Here is a 24,688-nt window from a genome sequence, read left to right on the forward strand (position 1 = left end):
TTGCCATTCCCCCCACTCTTCCTCCTCCTCCTTCACCTACTCATCCTCCTCCCCTTTTTATGTTTGTCTTTTTTTCTTCTAATTTTCTCCACCTCTCTTCCGTCTCCACTTCTTCTCCTCCTCCTTCTTTCTCGTCTTCTTCTACTTCTTGTTTTATGTTCAATGTGTCCTCTCACTCCCTCTCTTCCTCCTCTTCCTCCTCATTTTCTTCTTTTTTTCTGTTTATCATCCTTTTCTCCAGCACACTCCCTACTCCTCATTGTCTTCCTCCTCTTTCTCTTCCCTTCTTCAACTTCTTTTTGTGTTCATCTTTTTTCCATCTCAATCTTCTGACTCCTCCTCTCCCTTTTCTTCTCAGTTCATCTTTTCCTCCCCACTCCTTTCATTACTGCTCCACCTCTGTCTTTCACTTCCTCTGCTCTTCCTCTTTCCCTTCTTTCTCTTCTTCTTTTCTATTCATCATCCGTTTCTCCTGCACACTCTCTATGCTACTCCTCCTCATTGTCTTCCTCTTCTTTCTCCTTTCGTCTTCTTTTATTGTTCATCTTTTCTTTGCCTCACTTCCTTGACTCCTCTTCACATCAGTCTTTTCCTCCTCCTGTCTTCCAGCACTCTTCCTCCTCCTCCCCTATTTCATCCCTCCCTTCTTCATCCTATCACTTCACATGCTCTCCCTTCATTTTTTCTGTCTTCTCCTTCCTCCTAAAACTCCTCTTCTCTCTTTTTCCTCCTCTTCATCTTCTTTTTCTTTCTTTCACTTCCTCTACTCTTCCTCATCACCCTCTTCCTCCTTCCCATCATTTACTTTGCTCTGCAGCTCCTTCTCCTCCTCCCTCTGTTCCTCCTTCTCTTCTTTCTTTACTCCCTCCGCTACTCCTCCTTGTCTTCCTCCTCCTTCTCTTTCCTTCTTCTTTTTTTGCATTCATTGTCTTCATCTCACTCCCTTGACCCCTCCTCCTCTTCTTGTTCTTCATTCATCTTCCTGTCTTTCCTGTACTCTTCCTTTCCCCATTTTCATCCCTCCTGTCCTCTTCCACTCAGCCCCCGTTATTCCCTCTCCTTTTCTGTTTCCTTCTCCTCCTCCTTCTTAGAACTCCTCTTCCTTCTCCTCCTCCCTTTTCCTCCCCTGCTTCTTCTTCATCTGTGCTCTACATCTCTACCTCCTCCTCTCCTTCTTTTCCTTCCCATTTCCCCTTTTTTTCCTTTTCCCTCTCCTTCCTCCCGTGTCTCCTCTCCCTCCTCCTCCTCTTCTTCTCCTTCCTCCTGTGTCTCCTCTCCTCCTGCGTCTTTTCTCCCCCCTCCTCCTCTTCCTCTTCCTCCTCCTCCTCCTCCTCCTCTCCTTCCTCCTGTGTCTCCTCTTCACTTCCTTGGCAGGAGGTGTTGATGTGGAAGTGTGTGTATAAAAATGAAAGAGGAGACCGGGTGTGTATGACAATGAAAGTGATATCTCTCGTGTGTGTGTGTGTGTGTGTGTGTGTGTGTGTGTGTGTGTTTCTGTGGGGAAACTAATCCTATTAATTCAAAGTGAATAACAAAGAGAGGGAGAGGGTCCCGCTCCCCCGACGACCGTCCGTCCTCCCTCTCTTCTGTTTCCTCTCCCTCCCTCCATCATCATTATTCCTCCGTCAGATCGGAGGCTGATTTCCTGGAGGACTGAGAGAGAGAGAGAGCGGGCCGACCGACTGATGGAGGGATGGAGGGATGGAGGAGGGGAACAGAGGGAGGAGGAGAGAATTGTAGCTGGCCTGGTTTCCTCTTTCCTTCCTTCTCTTTCCTTTCTACTCTTTTATCTGCCCTCTTTTTCCATTTCCTGTCCCTTCTTCCTTCCATCTTTTTCCTCTTCCAGTCTTTTTCATCACTCTTTCCTCCTTCATTCTCTTTTTTCCCTTCCTTTTTCCTCTTCTTTTTCCAACTTCTTGTCTTCTTTCTTTCTTTTATAATTCTTATATGTTCTTGTTTTTCTCCTCTTCTGTTTCCCCCTCTTCCTCCTCCTTTGCTTCTTTCGTTCACTCTTTTCCTTCCCTTTTCACTCCTTCTTGTTTCTCTCCTTCTCTAACTCCTTTTCACTTGTTCCTCTAACTTCTCTTTCTTTTGTCATGTTTGATTTCAATCTCACCCTTTTTGCTCCTTTGCTCCCCTTCCCTCTTTCTTCTTCCCCATCTTCATCTTTTGCGTCCTTCAACCCACTCTTTCTTTCCTCCTTTTGCCCTTCCTCTCATCCCTCCCTCCTCCCTCTTCTCCTCTTCTTTTCAATCCCATCATTTCTCCTCTTATTTTATCTCCTTTCTTTTCCGTCACTTTCTCACTTCCTTCCCCTTTCTCTCTCGCACTCTTCCTCTTCTCATTTCATCCTTGAGTTTTCCTTTTCACTTGTATCCTTCTTTCTCCCTTTTTACTCTCCCTCCTTCGTTTTTGTCCTCACTTTTCTCCATCTGTTCTTTTTTCTCTTTTCTTTGCCTCCTCTCATTTGTTTGTCCCTCTTCCTTCCTCTCTCTTCCCCCTCTTTTCCCCTCCCTCGCCTCTTGTCTCACTCTCTTCAAGGACATTTATATTATAAAGGATGAATTTGCATATTAATTCATTTCTTTCAATTTTTTCAGATTAGACGTTGTCAACACGTATCAGCGCTGATCAAACCGCCGCGTCCACCAGAGACCTGAGTGTGTGTGTGTGTGTGTGTGTGTTAGGGGAGTTGTAAAGGAGGTAAAACAACCAGCCTCACAGTGTTCACATCAACACAAAAACACACACTGCTGATCACACAGATACACACACACACACACACACACAGAACATATCGACAGAGGGAAAACAAAATTCTTTCAGACCAAATCGCGTGAACTTGTTGACACAAAGTCCTCTAAAGAAAAAGGTCGTGTTACTGGGAGCCAGAATAGAAGGAGTCATGGCTCAAAACCAGCCGCCACTGCCCGTCAACAAAAACAAAGACAACTATGGTTAAATGTGATAAGTATTTCCTGTTGTAGGGATGAATAAGGTTATGTGTATTAAGGGTTATCATGTCCACCTCATCAGAAACTGGGGAGGGATTAAGAGGAAGATTGGATTTCTCTGCAACGCTAACTTTTTAGCACATTAGCTAACGTTAGCTTCCATAGCAAAACAAACAAGTGTGGTCCTCCTTTGTAAGATTGGCTTCCTGTGACATCATCCATCCACTGAGTGAGAGCATACGGGTCGGCCAGTCTGGTCCCGTTGGTCAGTGTTTACTTATTCAAGTAACACTGGCGGTCCCGGAGAGTGAGTGACCTGACATGGTGCGTTGGTAAATTCAGTCTGACGCTCTACACTAAAATGAGAGCCCTGTTGGTGGAAGAAACGCAGCGTTATATTTCTACATGAATGAACCAACGGTTAAGTTAATCACACATTCACTCCGCTCGACACTTCTCAGCTTTGGTTCCGCATTAATTGCATCAGTCTTAAAGCAGTTACAGCCCCAATAATTAATGATACAACAACCCAAATGCTAGAATAGATGTGCGTGTGCAAACCACATTGTTATTTTATATTTGTACGTTTCATACACAGTGTATGTGTTGAAACTTTACATTTCTTTATATTTTAATTTCCAATCTGATGTTGTGATAACGCTGTGGTTAGCATGTGGTCAGGTTTAGGCACAAATAACACTTGGTTATGGTTTGGAAGGGAACATGTTTCGGCTTAAAATGTTTAGTTCATTTGTGACAAACAGTCTTGTTGTTTGTTGGTCTTGAACAGAGGTCTGCAGCTTGACAGGCGTCTTGTTAAAGTGTCACGCTATCCACCATCCCCTCCACCTCCAGATGAGAAACTCTGCTCCTGTACACGTAATCATACGTCACTTAGGAAATGTAGTTATGTGTGAAACGTACACAAATGTAAGATATCAGGGGTTTGTAGAAATGGATATGTAAACATTTAACTCAGGCAACCGTACGTTAAGTGTTGGGGAGTGGATTACATCAATGAGGGTCCTCACAAGTACAGTAACAAAACCAGGATAGCTGCCCAGTGTGTGTGTGTGTGTGTGTGTGTGTGTGTGTGAGATGAGACGTTGCCCAGCTGTCTCTCCTCCCATCACTCCCTCTGATGGATGGAGAAGTTATGAATATGCAGTTGAGTTCTGGTGCTGATGGCGGCTGACAAATGGAGCGTCTCACCTTCAGGAAACCGCTGCTGTTCCCTGACTGGACTCTGCTCGCCGCGCGGGGAGGAGGAGGAGGGGGGGGGAATAAACTTCCTGTGTGGGATTTGTGGTTTCTGAAGGATGCAAGCATCACAGTTGGGTTAAAGCAGAAATCTTAGTAACTCTTGATATCGCTGATAGAGACGGTTCAGCTCTAACAAGACTTTTACTTTGACAGTTGTGATATAAGAAGATTACAGCTTTCAGACCAGTTGTATATTTCTCCTTAACACACCTTTTAATTTGTGTCTGAACATCCTGTTTGTCTTGTTTTTCTCTCGTCTCGCCTCCTGACGTGTTTTGACATTTCGCTGTTTGATTGCCACGAGCTGCTCTGAGATGACTGACAGTTTGACAGCGGCTGTGATTGGCCGACAGGTCCTGCTGACAGAACGGATGTATTTATTTGTTTTACACCGATTAAAATCATTCCACTCGGGTTTCAGCACTTTCCACCACTTACCTCTTGACACTGTGTCGGCCCTGATGTGGAATCTATGTGTTTATTTGATTCTGAAGCTTCCAAATTGACAACTTTATTCATTTATTAATTTTCCAAGAAAACATCCAGGGTGGAAAATCTAATAAAGAACTGTGTTCCTGATGTCTTCTATAAATGTTATAAAGTTAAAAACAACTGTAAGTCACTTCATGTTTGTTTCTGTGTGTGTGTGTGTTTGTTCCCCAGTGGAGTCCAGCAGTCCCAGTCTTCTGGCTCCTGATAACAGTCTGGAACGATCCTTCTTCATCAGGATGAAGTCGACGCTCACGAAGAGAGGAGTGCACATCAAGTCCTCAGGATATAAGGTGACACTCTGAACACTTTCATCTGTGCTTCATCTCATTTGTTCCACACCATAGATGTATTAGGAGAACTGGACACAGCATCAAGCCTCCTGCAGACTGTGAGAGTTTATCAATCTTACAAGTTTAGTGCAGCTACACTGTGTGACATGGATCTAATAAACTTGGGTAAGACAACGAGTTTGATGTCTGCAGACTGTCTGATGACAGCGCCTATGACGTACGATGCAATATCTTCCCATACTGAGTGCGCAAGGATGCTGCAGGGTTATTACTTCTCCAACTGAAGCACAACATAGAGGATCACATTAATACAATCATTATTATCATTGATAAAATTAATTAAATGCCCCAAAAATATTATCAAAAATGTCCGGGGAAAAATGTCATTGAAAAGTCTGAAAAATGGCAAACAAAATGTCTGAAAGAAATATCATTGAAATGTCAGAAACATTTTAAAATGTCTGAAAAAATGTTGATAAAATATTAAAAAAAATATATCATTAAAATGTCCAAACAAAATTTGATGAAATGTCCAAGAAATATTTTTAAAATGTCCAAAATAATATTATTGAACGTCAGAAAAATGTTAACAAAATGTCCCAAAAATTGTTGAGAACATGTTCAAAAAATATTATTAAAATGGCCAAAAATGTTTTTTAAGTGTCCAAAAAAAATCATAAAATGTCCAAAAAATATTAAAATATCCCCCCCAAAAAATGTTAACAAAATGTCGAAAAAAATGTTGGGACAATTTCCAAAAAAATATTATTAAAAAGGCCAAGAAGTGTTATTGAAATGTCCAAAAAAATGTCATAAAATCTCCAAAAAAAAAAAAAAAAAATTAAAATATCCCGGAAAAAATGTTATTAAAATATCCAAAACATATTAATAAAATGTCCAAAAATATATTGATAAATTTTTGAAAAATATTATCTGAAAAAAGATGTCAGGCGCATACTCTAAGACTCGATGCAAAAATATTTTCTTTTATTCAAGTACCAACGTTTCAACTAGACCGTCTTCATCAGGGTTTTACAAGACACTGAGCTACCAAACATTTTATAGGACACACAGGTGAGCTCTGTGATGAGAGGGAGTGTCTTCAGTTACAGGCACATGCCATGGGAGGAGCTGACAATCAACACAAAAAAGAAAAATATTATAAAAATGTCTGAAAAAGTTTTATGGCCACTATACACTGCGGTGTGTCCGTGTGTGTTTGCTAGCTGCTCACCTGCCAGTTCTGCTTCGTCCTTCTTTATGTGATCATGGTCAGAGCTGGAGGACACATCATACAGGCAAGGCTTCTGCTGCCACGCCACCACAAGGTTTCCTCTTCGCTGGAATCACACACGTTTCTTTTAGTTTGTTTTGCCTCCATGGCGAGCTGTTATCTGTCTGTGTGTTTGGGTTTAGCGCTGAACAGTGCATCATTTCATGCTGCATTTCTATTGGTTGGTTAGTAGACGTAGGTGGTAACAGCAGTCAAACAGTGAGATGGTCATCCCAAATTTCTGACACTGTCAGAATTTTATCCCAGGCTGTGTTCGATCGCAAGACTGTGACAAAGGCCATCTTTGAACCTCTCTTTTTTTTTTTTAAAGCGATAATATAAGAGATAATTTTACCAAACATTGAGTTTGTTTTGAAAATGAAAACAAGTACAGATAAGAAGCGATCAATAAAAACAAAAATAAATAGTTCAGACACCTGTGAAATGAAGGTGATTTAATCTTCAGCACAGGAAGTTCAACTGATCTAAAAAAGTGGAACGAAAACAACTTTGAACGCAGCTGGTGTTGAGACAAACAGACAGATGCTGTGTTTGTGTTCACTGTGCTGGGTGTCACCGCGGGGATGTAAATGTGTAGCTGCAGTGTGACCACAAACACACACACACACACAGGATCAGTGTTAACATGCTAAACCTGCTGACTCTTCCTTCACACTCTGCGAAGACAGGATTATGTGATCTGACCAACATCTGTGTGTGTGTGTGTGTGTGTGTGTGTGTGTGTGTGTGTGTGTGATCTCCTTGAAGACAGAAGAATATATTATCAGTCACTGGCTTATAGTCTTACTATCTGTCATCAAATGAGGTGATCCATATGGAAATCTGTAATCCCACCATGGACAATAGGTACTCCATGTGTGTGTGTGTGTGTGTGTGTGTGTGTGTGTGAAAGAGAGAGAGAGAGAGAGAGAGAGAGAGAGAGAGATTGTGGCTGTGACTATGAGACTTTGAGTCAGAGTCCTGCACAGGTCCATTTTTGAAAACCCATACCCATAAAGTTCAGCACCAGAACCGACTTGTATCCCGTCATTATATCTAAGTCAAAGCTGCACCCGTTAATAAAAGTCCTGCGACCCTCCAGGCTCCAGTCCCTCACATTAAGCTGGTTCTCCGTTCTTGAATTGGACGTCTCTTTGACTGGATGGTGAAAACATTCAATCACTGCCAGGTTAGGAAACATGTTAGCATGCTCCTTCCACCACCATCAAACCTCCAAAGGATCCTCCTTGGGTGTCTTGAACTCCATGTAGGCTGCCACCTCATCCTCGGGCTGCAAAGTTTCATGGCTGGAGTCCTCCACGTCGGTGACCAATGTGACCACGGAGTCAAAGGTTACACTTGTGTCACTGACTTTCAAAATAAAAGGAGCTGCAGCTTGATAATAGTGATTTGGATGTCAGAATATTACACATATACTGCACATCTTTTTACTGCGTTTTATTCTGAAAAATAAAAAAAACATATTTTTTTGTTCTCACCCACTGCCCACCAGGGTGTAGTTAATTTTCACCCTCTACCATACCCGTGAATTGATATACATGTTTTTACCGGTTACGAAGCTTTTTACCCACGGGTACCCGACCAGATGCAGGACTCCGCTGTGAGTGACTCATGGTGTCTACAGTCCTTCATTTTAATTAGTTTTCCCGATTTCAGTTCATGTGTGTCATTCTGGACTTTATTTTGTAATTATTATCGTTTTCTTGCAATTATCAACATTTTTTTCTGTAATTTATTGGTCTTTTTCATACAATTAAGAGAAATCTTCACCTGGACCCAAGGATGATCCGATAAATTGTGTGGTCAAAAGTCAAGGTCACAGTGACCTTTCATCCATCTCTTTCTTGTGATCACGATATCTCAAGAATGAGAGAATTTCTTTAAATTTAAAAAAACATTGACTTTGAGTCAACAATGAACTGATTAGACTTTGACCAAAGGTGGTCCAAGGTCACTGTGACCAAGTCCGTCTCATTTCATGAATTCATAGATATCTTAAGAACGCCTCGAGGGAATTTCCTCAAATTTGGCACAAACATCCACATGGACTTAAGAATGAACTGATTAGAATTTGGTGTTTGGAGGTCAAGGTCACTGTGACCACACAGAACATGTTTTGGCCATAACTCAAGAGTTCATACCCCAATTATGACAAAACTTCACACAAATGTCTAACAGCATAAAATAATGACGTGATGACATTTTGTATCCAAAAGGTCAAAGGTCAGCTTGATTGTGACATCATCATGTTCTGCATAAAACACTTTTCTGGACATTATTCAGTGTCATATCTCAGGAACAGATGGGGAGACATTTGGTCAGATACTGAATTGGTGACTCTAATCTTGAAACTGTGCTGAGTGTATAGATCATTGGTTCCCAACTGGTGGGTCGCGGTCCAAAAGTTGGTCACAGGTCGATTCTGAATGGACCGCAAGTGACTTGCAAACTGTCAAGTGAATTTCCAGCACAGAGCTTTTATTTTGAAGTGCTGCTTTCTGCTGTAGAGTGAGTGACTAACGGACAGCTACTTGACAGAGACAGCAGACTAGCTCAACGATGTGGCCAAACACAAGTATGATGCTGAAGATATTAAACTGTGTGGACCTTGAGCTAATGAGTGAGGAGAAATCTGGACCCTGGGGCTGGACCAGTTGGGAACCAGTGGTCCAGATCTTCTGTGTGTGAAGGATCTGTGTTTTCACAGACATGGAAGCCCACAGTGGTGATACTAGATTTTCTTATTAAGTCTGTTTTAGATCCAGTAACCTTGAGTGGATCTGTCTGTGTTTTCAATTTGTGTCTGTGTACGTGTGTGTGTGCGCTTGATCTCAGTCCTATAGCAGGTGTGTATGACCGTCGCAGATCGAGAGGCGGGATTAAAGAGGATTTCCTGGGCTGCCGTGTGTGTGTGTGTGTGTGTGTGTGTGTGTGTGTGTGTGTGTGGTCTCTCATGGTTTATCCCTGACTAATACACTTGATTTTCTTCAAGGATGAATTCTTCAAGCTGCTGTAACTTTATTGTCAAAGACAGAATGTCAAAGTTTACAGAAGGAAAAAAGGATTCATTGATTCATTCTTCAAATTAATGTGTGACTAATTCACCAAATTAATAAATTAGTATCGCGCTGCCATATTTAAAAAAGAAAAGAAAAAAAAGACTAGCTTCACTATTAAATTGAAAAAAAGAAAAAATCAGGAAGTGTTTTTATTTTGCTGTTTAAACAAAATAAAAGCATCTTCAATCAATGACGATTGGTGTTTCATTCTCATACAGTCTTTTGTGTGTGTGTGTGTGTGTGTGTGTGTGTGTTGTATACCATGTTCCACCTGGCAGACTCAGATCACATGCAAATCGCAGCAGAGGCAGAGACGCATATAAATATTCATCCACACGCGTGCATATATTACTACACACATTTGCACTCAGTGACACACACATTACTGCTACACTAACACACACACACACACACACACACACACATAATACAGCGTTACAGTTAGCAGTTTTAAAGCCGTTGTGTTGCAGCAGAGACCTGGAGGTGGAAGACGCTTCCTCCTCCTCCTCTGTTACTCTGCAGAGGTGCCCTTGAGCAAGGCACTGACATGTGTCTGTTCACAGTTTTAGCACCCAGTCCTCACAAAGTGAACAGTGGAAGCTCAGTGATGTCGTGCAGCCTCACTGTGTTTATATTCTTTTAATGTGTAGCAGAAAATATGAAAGAAACATAAAATCACCTGAATAATTTTGTATCAGCTTAATGAGCAAACATTAATGAATTTATTCATAGATTTTATTTTCTTTCTTTCAGCAACTAAAGCATGATTAATGTTTTTATGCTTCTGTTTATGAAACTAAAGCACCTTGTAAAGGTTAGGAAAAGATGGTGGTCCTGGTTGTGTCTGAAGATCAAAGTATCCTCACACAACAGTTCACCTGGTATCCTATAAATTGGCGCCCCACAAATCACATTACGTCTTTAACTTAAAGTTACGTCATTGACATAAAGTTTCTGAGGTTATTTTCAGGCAGGTAAAGTTACTGTGGTTAGGTTTAGGAACATGGTGAGGACGTACCTTGAAATGACTCAAAGTCCCACGGTTCCGAACACGTGTCTCCAGGGGAAAGTCCAGTGTTTTGTGACCCATCTTGTAGTCTACTTGTTTCAGATTCCTTTATTATAATTGTTGTCAAGCTTGTTAACAGTTTTGAGTTATTCTGAATTTGGTCCTACTGCATTTTCCTTAGTTGATGATGTCACTTCCTTATAGGAAGATCCACCGTTTTGTGCGTTCATGCGCAAACGCGAGTGAAACTATCAAATATTGTATGTTCCCTGAGTTATTACTAGTGCCAGTGACTCTTTCAACTGTTCCTCGACTGCTGCATGTTAGACTGGATACAGACGGACATGACGGCATATTTCTTGCTAAAGCCCGGTTCAGACCAAAGATTCGCAATGAGACGAGCTGACACATAAAACTTGCAATGCACCATTCTGTAACGCTCTAAAAACCTGCTGAACCAATTCACCTAGACGAGATGGTGTATCATCTCTATGCAACAGTACAAGAGTTGTTCTTGTGCACAAATTCACACATATCCCACAAAACCACGAGCCAGTAATTCATGAATAGCCGTCATATTGTGGAAAGCTGCGATCACGCAATAAATGTGCTGACAGGAGTGAAGACGCATGCTGAGATTGTTGCAGGAATGAGTCCAAAAACCTGGAAATGCCGACTCTCTTGTCTCAGTCAGTGGGTTTTTTTGTTAGCTGCCTGAAATAAGGTCTGTGGTTAACACAAGCTTAAGAGATTTTCATGTTTTGTTCTACGATACTCGGCACTCTGTTAATTTTCAAACTCACTTTAGATTAAACCATGCCCACATTTGCATAACGAAAGCTGGCTGCAAGACACCAAGTCTGGATAATTAGCTGCCAGCCCACTTCTAGCCAGCATCATCAAAAGAAAGTGCTGATAGCTAGCTTCCGCACCCATCGAAGTACTACATGGTACCTCTGGCTCATTCCCCATCACTCAGAGACCACAAACCCAGAAACCCCCACATGAATGTACCCCACCATTCCTCCACGTCACTCCCCGAGAAAATTTGCTGATCTGGGGTCAGGGGGCTGGTCCAGAAACTGAAGGTCTGTCTCCATAAAATATGAAGCTTGGAAAATAGTTATATGAGTAGGTAAAGTGGAACCTAAACCAGCTCTGTGTCGCTGCAGTGTATACAGGTCAAAACCGGTGGACCTCTGCCTACAAATGAGCTCTGGACGTTCACGGCTTCCTGCTCATTCCCCGGCAACAATATGGCGGACCTCCCTCAGCATATCACTCGACTCCAGGCATGTCGAAAGGCCAGACATCGTTTATCAGCACACACTGCACTGATAAATCTGTTTGCAAATTGGTAAAAGTTTCCCTTTAACAACAGTAATTCAAACAGCAGCTGTCAGTAAAAACAGATAAAGACAGGGGGCATACACACGTAAACAAAACACAGGTACATAAAGGAGGTAGGGGAGCATCGACACCCAACGTCTGTTTGACCCTCATCCAAAAAAAGGGGAAGTGACACCACATTTAAAAGACAAGCAAACATTTCCCCGGCGAGCAGCAGTTGATTAACATTTCTCGCAGATCCGTCGCATCCGACAGACTTTTGAAGCTTCACACGAGTTTAAAGCTCTGGGTAATTACACCCTTCACTCTACCTCTGTCTGTCATCTCCTCTGTTTCCACCTCTCCTCTGTCTCTGTCTCATTCACTTCATCCCTCGAGTGTGTTCAGGGAAAGAACAAAAAATGTAGAAAAAGAGAGGTAAAATTACCCTAAAGTTCTCCTCAGTTCACCTTGTCTTTATCTGCACTGACCTCTGCTGCTGAATTCAGTCTGTGATCAGTGACTTTCAGAACAGATTCTATTCCTGTACATTTAAATATAAAAGGTAGTGGCCACTTAAGCAAATTTACAAGCCCTGCATAATCACAACTTGTTTTATTGCAAAAAACAACACATTAAAGTGGGGTTGTATGAGGTACTTCTCCATAATCAATGTATTAGCAACAGTAGATGGCAGTCGGCACACCGCCAGTCACCCCAAGTGGACAGAAGTCTGACACGAAAGCTCAACATTGTACTGATGTGGACGGGGTCGGCAATAAAACATATTTTCGTCACCTGAAAAAATTCCTGCCTAACACAAACAATATCAGTTTAGGTCTATGCTCTACTGAGAGTATTTTCACTGCTTTACCTTTCTGTCAGACAGCGATTTTGGCGGGAACTAAAGTTGTTATATTGATCTCTTCAAAGCCAGACTCCTTTTAGAAAAACCATGATTTTTTTTTTCTAAATCTAACCTTGTGCTTTTGTTGATGACCCAGTGTTGGTTGTGGCATCCTGGCATGTCAAGCACAGATGCGGGAAGATACCTAGCGCTTAATTTGTGGACATGAAAGTCCACTAACAAAGTGGTGACTTGGGATGAGAACATGTTGAACAATGGCAGCTAGGGATGCACCGAAATGAAAATTTGTGGCCGAAGCCAAATAATATTAAACGCTTGGCCGAATACCGAATATCGTTGTTTAGTTTTTCATTAGTTTTTGCAGATGAACCCTCCAGATTAGTGTTGTCACGGTACCAAAATTGGGACCCACTGTACGATACCAATGAAAATATCATGGTTCTGAGTAGTATCAGGATACCACAGTGAAAATGAGGCAGATGTGCCTTTTGTCATTTATAAAAAGATAAATCACTTTTCTATAATACATCAGTGATATTTCAATGGAATAAATTACTTATTGACTTATTCATACTTCAAAAACAGCATCAATAAGTGAATAACATAGGGGGGATCAAAATAAAATAAATAAATAAAATAAAAATCAACCAGCCACCCTCCTCCCCTGACAAGTAAAGAACAGTCCCTTCATAAGTAAAGAACAGTCCCTAAAGTGCGGTGAGGTTTGTGGGCCGTGAACGGCTCGTTTCTCCTCTGACACGTCACATACCTGTGTTCGGCTGGCTCGGCTGTTCAGGTACTTCTGGGCAGTCATGACGCCAAGAAGAGGATATTATTGGAGCCGACTTCTCCGTCGCCGGGTAAGCCGATGGCCGCCGTATGTGACAGGAATACATTAACGTTACTGTGTCTGTGACCCCCGTTCAACCCACAATCGGTGAGATTCGCCTTTCGTTTCTGCTGCTGGTTGAAATCTGTAGGCTGCTCGCACAGCGTGCTGAATGATTTAAGCCTACTTTGCTCGCTCAAAACTATTTTTAGTCGCAAATGCGAGTGCGGTGACGGGCGGATCGCCACAATGCCGACATTTTAATCCGCGCGTCACGGCACGCTGTTTGATTGCATTATCAAAACACACCGCTATTATTCGGCCTTGCTTTTAACTTATTCCACCGAATACCGAATGTGTGGTTTTTTGCAATATTCCGCCGAATATATTCGGTTACCGAATATTCAGTGCATTCCTAATGGCAGCCTTTAGTGCTACAAAATCTTTAAATAGAATTCAGGAAAAAAATTGTGACCTTGAAATTGAAAGTCAAATCCAATCGTGGATTTGGAGAATCTTGACACCCCTTGACATAAAATTGGGACGAGAGCACAGACTGAGAAATTGTATAGTTTTCATGGTTTACATGTCTCGTTACGACCCCTCTCTTTGACACTGGAACTTCATATCTCTCTTCCTGTTGAACAGATTTTATTCTTTTCAGATTTAAATGTTCAATAGGCAGAAACACCTTTTTGTATATGTCTGCTATTGAATGGAATAAACTTCCAGCATCTCTAAAACTGACTGAGGCAAAGTGCCCATGGCCCTAGAAGTAGGAACTTGTCCTTTTATGTGTCTTTTATTTCTGTATGTAATTTAATGGATGGTTGGTCTTACCTGACCCATCTTGTGCCCCCCAGAGGATCACTTTGGAAATAAACCTGTGTCTTTATTGTGTAATTTAATCCTCGACAGTTGTAGATGTGTCTGATAACTGTCTTCAGATGAAGCAGCTTTACGTGTATTTTATGATTGTCTAATCAATCTATCTTTCTATCAATCCTGTCATCTTTAAACCCCCTGACCCCTCTGTCTGTGTTTTTTATCCCGGTCAGGTGATCCACGTCACGGGGCGTCTGCGCATCAGGATGGCTTTGACGCACAGCCGCTCGGTGCCCAATCAGATCATGGGAATGGTGGTGGTGGCTCACGCCCTCCCGCCGCCGACCATCAACGAAGTTCGCATCGACTGTCAAATGTTCGTCACCCGAGTCAACATGGACCTCAAGATCGTCTACTGTGAGAACAGGTAGGAGGTGAAAGTCAAATTGGACAAAAAGTCAAAATTCAAACTGAATTATAAGTTAGCAGGTGGCTGCAGTTTTTCTGAAGGTTTTACGGGTTTAATGTTTTTAAGAGCACTTTCTTGCTTTTTTGTGATCTTGAAATGAGGTCCTTTTTATCATGAAAGCGCTCGTGTGGATGAATGAATATTTTGCTTGTCATATGCTATGAAAAATGGGGCGAGACTGAAGAATCGACTTGGCAGATACATTGCTTCACATATAAGAAATTGCATTAGAGAAATGTGAAAGTACATTTGAGTTCATTTAGAAACAGTGTTGTCATTACAAAGTTTGTCCACCAGAGAGCGCAGACACCTTTAATCTTCAACTGTTAAATGTTTTTACCCTTACCCTTTATTCCAAGTCGCCCTCTTTTTCCCTTTACTTAGACAACCCTTTAAGAACTTGATACATCATTAGTAGTCACTGATAAGTAACTACTGCAATAATGACATTATCACAATAACATTTGCCAAAAGCATGAACACTCGCAATTTGTTCACAGCTTAAGTTTCACACTATCAATTGATCAAACAGGTAATCAGAAACAAAGAACACTGCGTCATTACCAGGTCACTAGCAGTGCTCCGTAGGCTAACGTTAGCAACCCGTGCTCCTACCCTGCTGATATCAGAGGAGCCATTACAACTGCAGCATCTTGAGTGCTGGATATTAGTTAAATTTCAGGCACTGTATGCTATCACAATGCAGGACTGCCATTTGAAAATCAGTAATAACATAATTTCTGCTAAGTAACTAGTTAGCTAACGAGACATCAGCATACAAGCGATTTCTTTTGTTCAGCAGTGTGTGGTAATGCGTTACAAGCAACAGAAGTGAGGAAAGTAAACAAAAAGCTAAAGTCAAAAGGGGAGTGAGACCAAAACAAACTTGTTACAGAAAGTACTATTATTTTTCTTAATCCAATGAGCTCTTTTTTAATGGTTTGGGTTATTGTTCACTGTGTTGTTAATGTGCTAACTGGCTAATTAGCATCAAGATGATCTTCCATTTTCTCTTTCTGAATGACGATTACTGACGACAACCATCCGCTGCCGTTGAGAGAGTCATTTCCTCTCACTCAGGCGCAGAACGTACATGCTGGTTGGTCATCTGCTGTGGTCTTTGCCATGTGTTCATGTGCAACTTTTTGGCTGAGACAAACTTAAGCTCAAACCAGCAACTTAACTACAATGCCAACTGGGTAAGATCTGGAGAGATGAGATGTGGAAGCACGCTGTTGAAAGATGTACTCTAATAGAGACGTGCTTTCAGTCGAAATGTTTCTGCACCTTGTTAAAGCCTCTTACTGAAAATTTTATTTTTTGTGAAACCACAAAAACCAAGAACCAGAAAGTCTGTTTGTTCTGGCCGACCTGAGCTCTCGTGTGTTGCTGTCAAGATTTTTTTTATCTTTTTGTTTTAAGAAACAAATTCTAAATATCCATTTTTTAGAGCACCAATGTCAAACATAAAACTCCATTTTACTGTTTCTGCATTCATGTTTCACAGCCGCTCCCGTTCAAGGGAGAAAAAGAAAAGTTGTCTCCCTTGTCGGAGCTTCTTATTCATGAGGAAGTCTGACCCAATCCTCCCTGGTTTAACAGTGAAATATGTTGCTGATGGATCTAGCTCCTTCGCTCTGTCCAGATAAAGCAGATAGGCATCAGGATCTCGCTCAGGAGTTAACCGGCCGACCGGGGGAGATTCATATCAGGCACAAAAAAAAAAAAAAACCTTCATGTTTTATTATAAAAAGAGAGGAAGGAAAAAATGATAGTAGACAGATTGCTTTTTTTGTGGATGGAAAACGGGACACAATGCGAGGCAGATGATGATATTCAATGCGGAGCGACAGAAAGCATCTCGGCGGCGAACAGACAAGCGTCGCTCCCATTACAGCCCCATTTTGAGGATGAGTTTCTAAGAGAATGAGAAAATGGGAGCATGTTTTTTTTTCTAAAGAACAGAGTGTGCTGTTATCTGCCTGCCAGACATTAGTCTCCCCCCCAACCCATCAGAATGATACCGGGGAAATTGTTCTGTCTATCCTGTGGCGAATTTGTTCAAATTAAACCTTTTAAAGCTGATGTGTGTTACCTGTACAATAGACAGACGCGCTTCAGTCTCTGTTGTTGAGTTATTAGCTTTTTTTTTCTTCTCTGAATCAGTTTTTTTTTTTAATGGCTGAGCACTAGAATCGTGCAGAGAAAAGTGTCCCAGGGTGACAAGTTAAATATGTTAAAGTTTCACAACATGCAGGTAACTGGGTGCAGGTATGGACACACAGTCCAGTCGCCAGAGGAATTTGGTGGCACTGTACGTTTCTGTTAACCATGACTATGTCACATTTGTATGTTTTATGACTTTGTCATTGGGAGGTGGAGGGATTGGTGGTTGGCGTGTCACCTTGGAGAGACACCTGCCAAGTTGCAGACCGCTGTTTGAGACCAACAAACAACAACACTGGTCGTGACTTAGCAAGACATTGCTGTGTCCAGCGGCTTTTCACAAACCAAAGGAGGGTGTTTTGTAGTGACCCATGGCTGGTTTTCCGATTGAGATTGTGTCACGAACACCCTGTATTTTAGACCAGAACATGATCTTTTCCCGACCATTACAAAGGGTTTTTTTGTGCCTAAACCTGACCACATGTTAACCACTGCGTTGCTGAAATGTTAAGTTTAAATGTATCCTCTAAATAAAAACATACGGGGCGTCGGTGGCTTAGTGGTAGAGCAGGCGCCCCATGTACAAGGCTGTTGCTGCAGTGGCCCGGGTTCGACTCCAGCCTGTGTCCCTTTGCTGCATGTCACTCCCTCTCTCTCTCCCCCCTTCACGCTTGTCTGTCCTATCCATTAAAGGCTAAAAAATGCCCAAAAAATATCTTTAAAAATTAAATAAATGCATATAAATGTTACATATGTCACGTCCTCATCCCAAGTTGTCACATATCACCGCTTTGTCAGTGGACTTTAACGTTTACATATTATACACTAGGTATCCTCCTGCGTCTGCAGTTGACATTCCAGGACGCAACAAACGCTGGGACCTGTCAACAAAAGCATATGGTTATGTTTAGGTAACAAAAGCCAACACGTTCTCATGCCAGATTTCCACTGGATGCGTGTCCGTTGCGGAACGGCAGCGCTGGTTATCCGCTGCGTGCTCCGCCGTCCTTCAATACCCACCGGCTGCGTTTGCTGTACGGAGCGGCGCAGCTCCGCCGGAACACATCTGGGTGCACTGCCATGATTAACATCTCCTCGTCCATGGTGTCAACGGGGTGAAATGACGTCTGAAAACCTCTGACCTGTTGACTTCAGGCCTGTCTCTGCCCATTATGTAGTTTTCAAGGTATAGTGCAGGGAAATATGATCCGCCGTGAACACTGTGTATTTTATTTTGAAAATTAACCGGATGTTTTATTTTGTTTCTGTGCATGACTTCCTGCCCCGTACGATCTGCTCTGTGTGGAATTGCTGCGTTGTGCTCCGGCGTCCGGCAAAAATAGAAGTCCTGTGTATCTGTTGCCGCAGCTGAGACGGAGCCGGAACGCAGCACAGCCGCAGCCGGTGGAAACACACACATTGATGTGTTTCTCCTTGATGTCGCCATACACCGTTAGACAATAACAGCCTCTGGCGGCGTATCATGCCAATGTAAAATGACAACTTTTTTTGCTGGTGTCTGACACCAGAAGTCACTGACCAAGGGCTGTTTTTGACAACTTTAGAGGGAGACTGGGTTGCAAAAGCACGTGGTAGGGTTTAAGAAAAACAAAAAACATCATGGTTTGGCTCTACCTACTTTTCTACCTACGTTTTGGGTTCTGAACCAATCTACTTTTACTCTGAACAGTTTAAAATTAGGTGCAGGAACCGCAACGGAGCCAGTGTAACTAACCCCGTCTAGTGTCCTATCATATTGCAGCAAAAGGTTGCTTATGGCCCGGGTGTAGAAAATATCATGTTCATATTTCTTTAGAGAACCTGGTAAAGAAAATATCACAACGATCTCCGTAGACAGTCTGCACATGATCACATGTTGTTCATTTTGTTTCAGGATCAGCGACTACATGGACCTGACGCCAGTGGACATCGTGGGGAAGAGGTGTTACCAGTTCATTCATGCTGAAGACGTGGAGGGAATCAGACAGTGTCACCTGGACTGTGAGTACCGTCCGTCACCACCTGACTACACACTCTTGATCTTTAAAAGCAGCAGTTTATGAAAAAAAAAATCAACTCAAGATTTAATTATGTGCTTGTTCTGGAGTGTGTTAGTGTATCCCAGTTGCCACTGAAATATAGATGTTCAGACATTTCCATGGCAACTGAGTCTGCTGATGATGTGGTCAGAACCTCCACAACAGTCAGCACATCCTGTGACATGTTGGATGAGACTTTCCAGACATGTTTGACAACATTATGTCTGAACCCAGTGTCTCTCCTAACCAGTGTTGGGCTCGTTACTCCACAAATGTAATTCATTACTCGCTACTCTTTTCAAAAGTAATAATATTACTTTACTTATTACTCCCTGCCAACAGGAATTTGTTACACTACTCCTTATATTACTTTTCCGTTACACAAAAAATCATGTGTGTCTCTGTGTGAGTGTCAGTGTAACCACCAGTAAGTGTAGCTAAGGCTAGATTTAACCTGTGGGTCTTCAGTTGTCTGTGACTGGTGTTTTCCCAAAGATCTGCCTGACAGACGTAGAGTCACTTATGGAGCAGCATTTCATCCACCACAAATCCAACCACAAATTAGTTTTTTGTAGCTGCCGCTGTCCATGAATAAAATCCAGTTTGGGTTGTTGAGCCATTGTAGAGCTACAGGTGATGTCCACGGCCGTGTAGGGCTAACCTTTGGTGGGGTGTATTTCCTGGAGCTTCATGTTGTTGGGCTGTCGGTCGTGGTTGGTGTTTCAAACGGCAGTAGTACGACTTCCTGCGGCAATACTGTTCTGTCATCTTTCCTCCTGACAAAATTAAAGTATAGGACTATTTCCAGTTACTTAAGACGACCCAGGCGGCGACATTTGTTGACCCTCCAGGCAAAACTGCCTCACCTTGGAGCCCGCCGCTCGTGTGACACCAAAAGTCAATCAAGCTGTTTTAATAATAAGGACGTGGTTTGCTAGTATATTTAGCACACTATACTGGTGATGATGTGTGATGTCACATGACACTAGATTACATTAGTGACAAACGTACTTGTTTTAAACCGTGGCGACCTGTGGAAGGAAAACTAAAAAGTTTTTCACCTACGTTGTGAGTTTATTTTGAAAAGGACTGTTTGTATTTAACGAGCAGAAACTATTCATTTGCTGTCAAAACAGAAGTTTATTTTGAAAAGACACAATGTGTGTTAGGAACATGAATTGACACGCCGATTGATTTTTTGATTTTGGCTTTTGATTTTTAGAGTTGGGAGTGACGGTGTGTCGTTAGTCCAGCAGACAGTCTTCTCCTGTGTATCTGTGTATCTGTGTAAGAGGAATATTGCAGCAGCAGTATTTCTAGATTTAACTTTGAAAGTTAAAGGCCACTTAAAGAATCTTTGCTCTCCTGTATCTTTGAAAAGTTTCTTCACAGCAGCAACTCTACAATCTTATTACCCTTGTCAGGAGGCATAATACACTCTGCCTCTCCGACACACACACACACACACACACACACACGCACTCAGAGGCAGAGACTTGGTGTCCCTGTTTAGTGGCTGTCCGGATGATTTGCGGCGTGCTGTTTGTTGCTGCAGTCAGATCTTTACTGTGGTGGTAAAAGCTGAGGAGGCGTTCAGAGCTGCACAGCGTTTCACGGCGTGTCGGAGGCAGTGAAGGCATTTAGGCGGAACGCCAAATAATAACAACCGCACAGCGAGGACAACATGCTGATGGGATCAAATCCTGTCTGCTGCAGCTGATTACAGTCAGATACAGTGAGCAATGTGCTCATTTGTTTTAACGCTGTGAGTGCTCTCTGTTGCTTTAAGGTGTCACTTCATCCTGAAAGGGAGCTGCGTTCGCACAAAACCTTACGTGAATGTTCTTTATTTACACAAATGTGACCACTGCAGTGTTTTGCTGCCAGAACAGTTTCCAAACTTTGTAAGGCCTCGAGGGGCCAATGCAGAAAAGACGTGTACGCACAAAACCATGCGTACGTTTTTTCCACACAGACAGTGGCATTTATAAAGGAAGAATGTGTGTACGTCACGCATTCTTCACAGCAGGCGTACACACAGTTTTACCCAAGATAGCTTTGGCTGATATGAAGGAGGAGATTACATATTAGCTGAGAGACAGGACATATTGTTTTAAGGTTGTTTGTGTAGCTTACACTGCGTTCTCTAATCAGTCAAAGGTGCATTTATTAAGCTGATCTCAACTCATTTATGAGTGATACATTTCCGCATTATTTTTATTCACCTCCCTGTAAGTGATGGTGTAATTTTATCCTGTGGAGCATTTTGTAAAGTCAGTTTCCCCATGAGCGCTGTGAATGAATCACTGATCATCCTTCTGATGTTTAATAATAATGATATCAGAATTTTACTGCAATAATGGTTTGCAGAAATATAATTAAATAGCTGTAAGGACGCTACAAATATCCACAGTCGTGCGTAATGACGGCTGCTCTGACTGCACTGCGATGTTTAAGGGTGTTTCCTCATCATCTATGTTGAACTGTGGGTGTGGGAATGAGGCTTGTGCACGTGAGCCCAGCGCCACAATGATCGAGATTTATAAAAAAAATTAGGTGAAAGCCAGACTGTATAAATCTGACAAAAAACATGCGTATGCTCATGTCAGTTTAAGTCATGAATCTACTGTGACATCATCATGTTTTAACGTCATATCTCAGGAACAGAAGGGGAGACATTTGGTCAGATACTGAATTGGTGACTCTAATCTTGAAACTGTGCTGATTGTATAGATCTTCTGTGTGTGAAGCATCCATGTTTTCACTGACATGGATGGACACTGTCAGAGACACTGGACTGGTGGGCGGAGTCATACAACCACAGGGTGGACTGGTGGGCGGAGTCATACAACCACAGGGCAGTAACTCTAGTTGAGTCCAGAATTTGCATCGAGTCTGTAAAAAAATGTAACTTTTGCGTCAGATTTCAGACAGACAGTATGCACTGTGCCACATGAAGTTAGCATAAAAACGAATTAGCTAACAGATCAATGAATATAACACAGCTCTATTTCTCCAAGTTCAACAGCATGTCTCGCTAGCTAACACTGGTAGCATACTGGCTGTGTAGCATAGTGGATGATATGTCTTACAAAATATTTCACAGAGCTGGCGACACACCTGAGACCTCCTCACAAATTTGTCACCGTGCATTTCTGGTCTTGTTGTCTCTGCTCCATGTTTACACTCTGGTGAGAATCACTGCACACGTTAGCACCTTAGTGGAACACAAACTCTACTGCATGACGTGTCCACACGTTGAATGTTGTAAAGAGACAGACTGATTAAATTTTTATCAGCTGATGCTAACACTGTGTTGGTTTGTTGAAATCTGGGGTCTTGTATCAAAGCCGATACAGACACTAACTGAGTTTCCATCCAAATGTGTCGCAAATTTTAAGCGAATTTTGTGAAAATGCGCAAAAGAAAATGCGAATTTATGCATTATTTATTCATTATTGTTTTGTGAGCATTGGGAGTCGACAGGTTGAGCAGAAGGTGGCACTTCTCATGAAAAATAAAAATGCAAAAGAACACCCGTAGAAGAAGAGGGCGCCGTGAGATGACGTCATTGAGAGCGTCTCATGTCCACAACTGATGAAAACAATTGCCGGCACATCCATGAATACGACGAGATGGAGAGATTCCTTGGGAACTTCTTGGCTATTGCGAGAGCTCTCATCACACTCACATCAGCATTGTCAGCGCAGCCTACATAATGCCGTGATGTCTGTGTTGGTACACCAGGCAGCACACACGATGCAGCGGTATTCAACACATCCAGTCTATTCAAGAAAGTTGTGAACTAGCCCACAATCACCTGACACTGGAGTAATTACCTCTCTCTAAGTTCAGTGTGTGTGTGAAGTAGAAGTAGGATTCAGTAGCCTTCATCATTGTTTATTCGTTAAATCTGTTTCCATTGCCAAAAGTCGCATTTTCCTAATATCGATACGCTGACTTTTCCACCCCCTCCAAGCGTAAAAACTTTTTTGCGATATTTCGGCCTTTTTTCGAATTTCTGGCGTTTCCATTCAAGTTTTTTTTCCGCAATTGTTGAAAATGCGAATAAAAATAGGTGGATGGAAACCCGACTACTGACTCCTCCAGTCAGTAGACAGCATGATAGGTGACAGCACGTCTCCTGGCAAAACCAGCTCTCAGCTGTCAGTCAACTGTTGCCGTGGGAAACACCAACTCCGACCCGAGACTTTGAGACCAATATGTCTAAAGGCAGTTTTATCTTCTGTTGAAAAATAGAAAGGTTTGCACAACAGCTGCAGCGTCATAGTTTTTACTTCCTCACACAAAAACTGAGGAGAATTCATGTTTCATTACAACTTAATGTACACATGTAAACATCTGGCATGTTTACAGCTGGTGAACATTTTAGGAAGTATGCATGCACTGAGAACACGGTGAATATCCCGGTCACCATTTGTACGTGGAGGGGATGGTGGATGGAGTGACACTAGGTGCCTTCCAGGTTCTGTGCGACCCCGCCCACAGGTGTATTGTACCACCGTAAAAGGTGAATCACTGATAAAACGGTGGTGTTTGATGACTTCAGAATGAACTGTCCACATTGAGGTGGAGTCCTCTAACCTTCTGGTGCAGCACCTTGGGGGCCACAATAACGTACAGCTGTACGGTATTCTTGGTTTGCAGAAACACACAACGTTTTTTCTGGCGATTGTTTTGTGTCTCTACTTTCAGCAATTTCAGTTAAGAACTTTGTACCTGCTTGTGAATCTCCTTGAGTTCTGCCCGCTGACACTGCTACCATAACACCTGACAAAACTAAAACATGTCACACACCTCACCAGAGAAAAAAAGAAAAGCATGAAGCTCCCTGAAACTTTTTCAATTACCTTCCCCAAAAGTTCCTGAGCTCTGAACATCCAGAGTGGCAATCAGGAAGTGACTCTACGGCGGCCCGGCGGGGTCAGACAGGACGAGGAGGGGGGGAGGTTAGGATGTGTAAAACACGAGAAAAAAAGGAAGTGAAATATGGAGGGAGATTATTCGTCTCTGTCTGCTGTGAGGATGGGAGGTCAGGGAGGCGAGCCGGCAGCCAGCGGTTTAAATGACTTGGTTTTAGTCGAGCGTAGTCTAATACAGCACCTTCGGTCACCTCGGCTGCTCGTTTTATTCTTCCTCTTTCAAAATTAATTTCCTCTCTGAAAGGGGGGCTTTCAGAAATGGATGGCTACGGGGCGCTGTAGGTGCTCCGTGTCTTTTTTTCTCTCTTCATCCTCGCCGTCAGATTGTTCTGAAATCTGCCTTTCTTTGGGGCGGTTTAATTCGGCAGCTTCATGAACTCGTTTGCTGATTGTGTGGAAGCTGATTTCAGAGCAGCAGTCTAATGATTCTGTTTTAGCAGATGTGGTGGAGCTTTTCGCCTAATTGGGTGGCGACAAGTCTGGTTTGTGTTTTGTCAGTGATGAGTTTCAGGTGTGGTTTTGTTCGGACATCAAGTACAGGCAGAAAAAAACATTTTCTTTTTGTCCTAAATTTTGTTTTTGTTGAGTTTGTGCATGAGAATATTTTTACTTAACAAGAAGGAGCGTCCAGTTCTCTTCATGTTGGTTTGGTTTGTACGGTTTCTGAATCTGTGTGCTTTTCTCTGGTAACTTAATGCAGAGTTTCCCACAAAATGACAGTGTATGTGTGGCAGTAACTGAGGAAGAGACGGAGGGCACAACTCAAATTGACGTATTTTTCCTTCAAGAACAAACACACTTGGTTACATTTTAGCTAACACACACACGTGGTTGGGTTTAGGAAAAAAGAACAGGCTTT

General features: G+C 42.3%; 1 protein-coding gene across 5 annotated transcripts in view; it reads left to right on the forward strand.

The window, feature by feature from the left end:
• The window catches only part of LOC125900837 (neuronal PAS domain-containing protein 3), a 489,872-nt gene that overhangs the window by 438,087 nt on the left and 27,097 nt on the right, over positions 1-24,688 (forward strand). For all 5 annotated transcript variants that reach the window (XM_049596087.1, XM_049596089.1, XM_049596091.1 and 2 more), the window contains 3 exons: positions 4,881-4,999; positions 14,446-14,639; positions 18,742-18,848. In XM_049596087.1, the coding sequence (XP_049452044.1) occupies positions 4,881-4,999; positions 14,446-14,639; positions 18,742-18,848 (420 nt within the window). The remainder of the gene's footprint in view (positions 1-4,880; positions 5,000-14,445; positions 14,640-18,741; positions 18,849-24,688) is intronic.

Source organism: Epinephelus fuscoguttatus, linkage group LG14 (assembly GCF_011397635.1).
Source record: "Epinephelus fuscoguttatus linkage group LG14, E.fuscoguttatus.final_Chr_v1".
Classification (NCBI taxonomy): Eukaryota; Metazoa; Chordata; class Actinopteri; order Perciformes; family Serranidae; genus Epinephelus; species Epinephelus fuscoguttatus.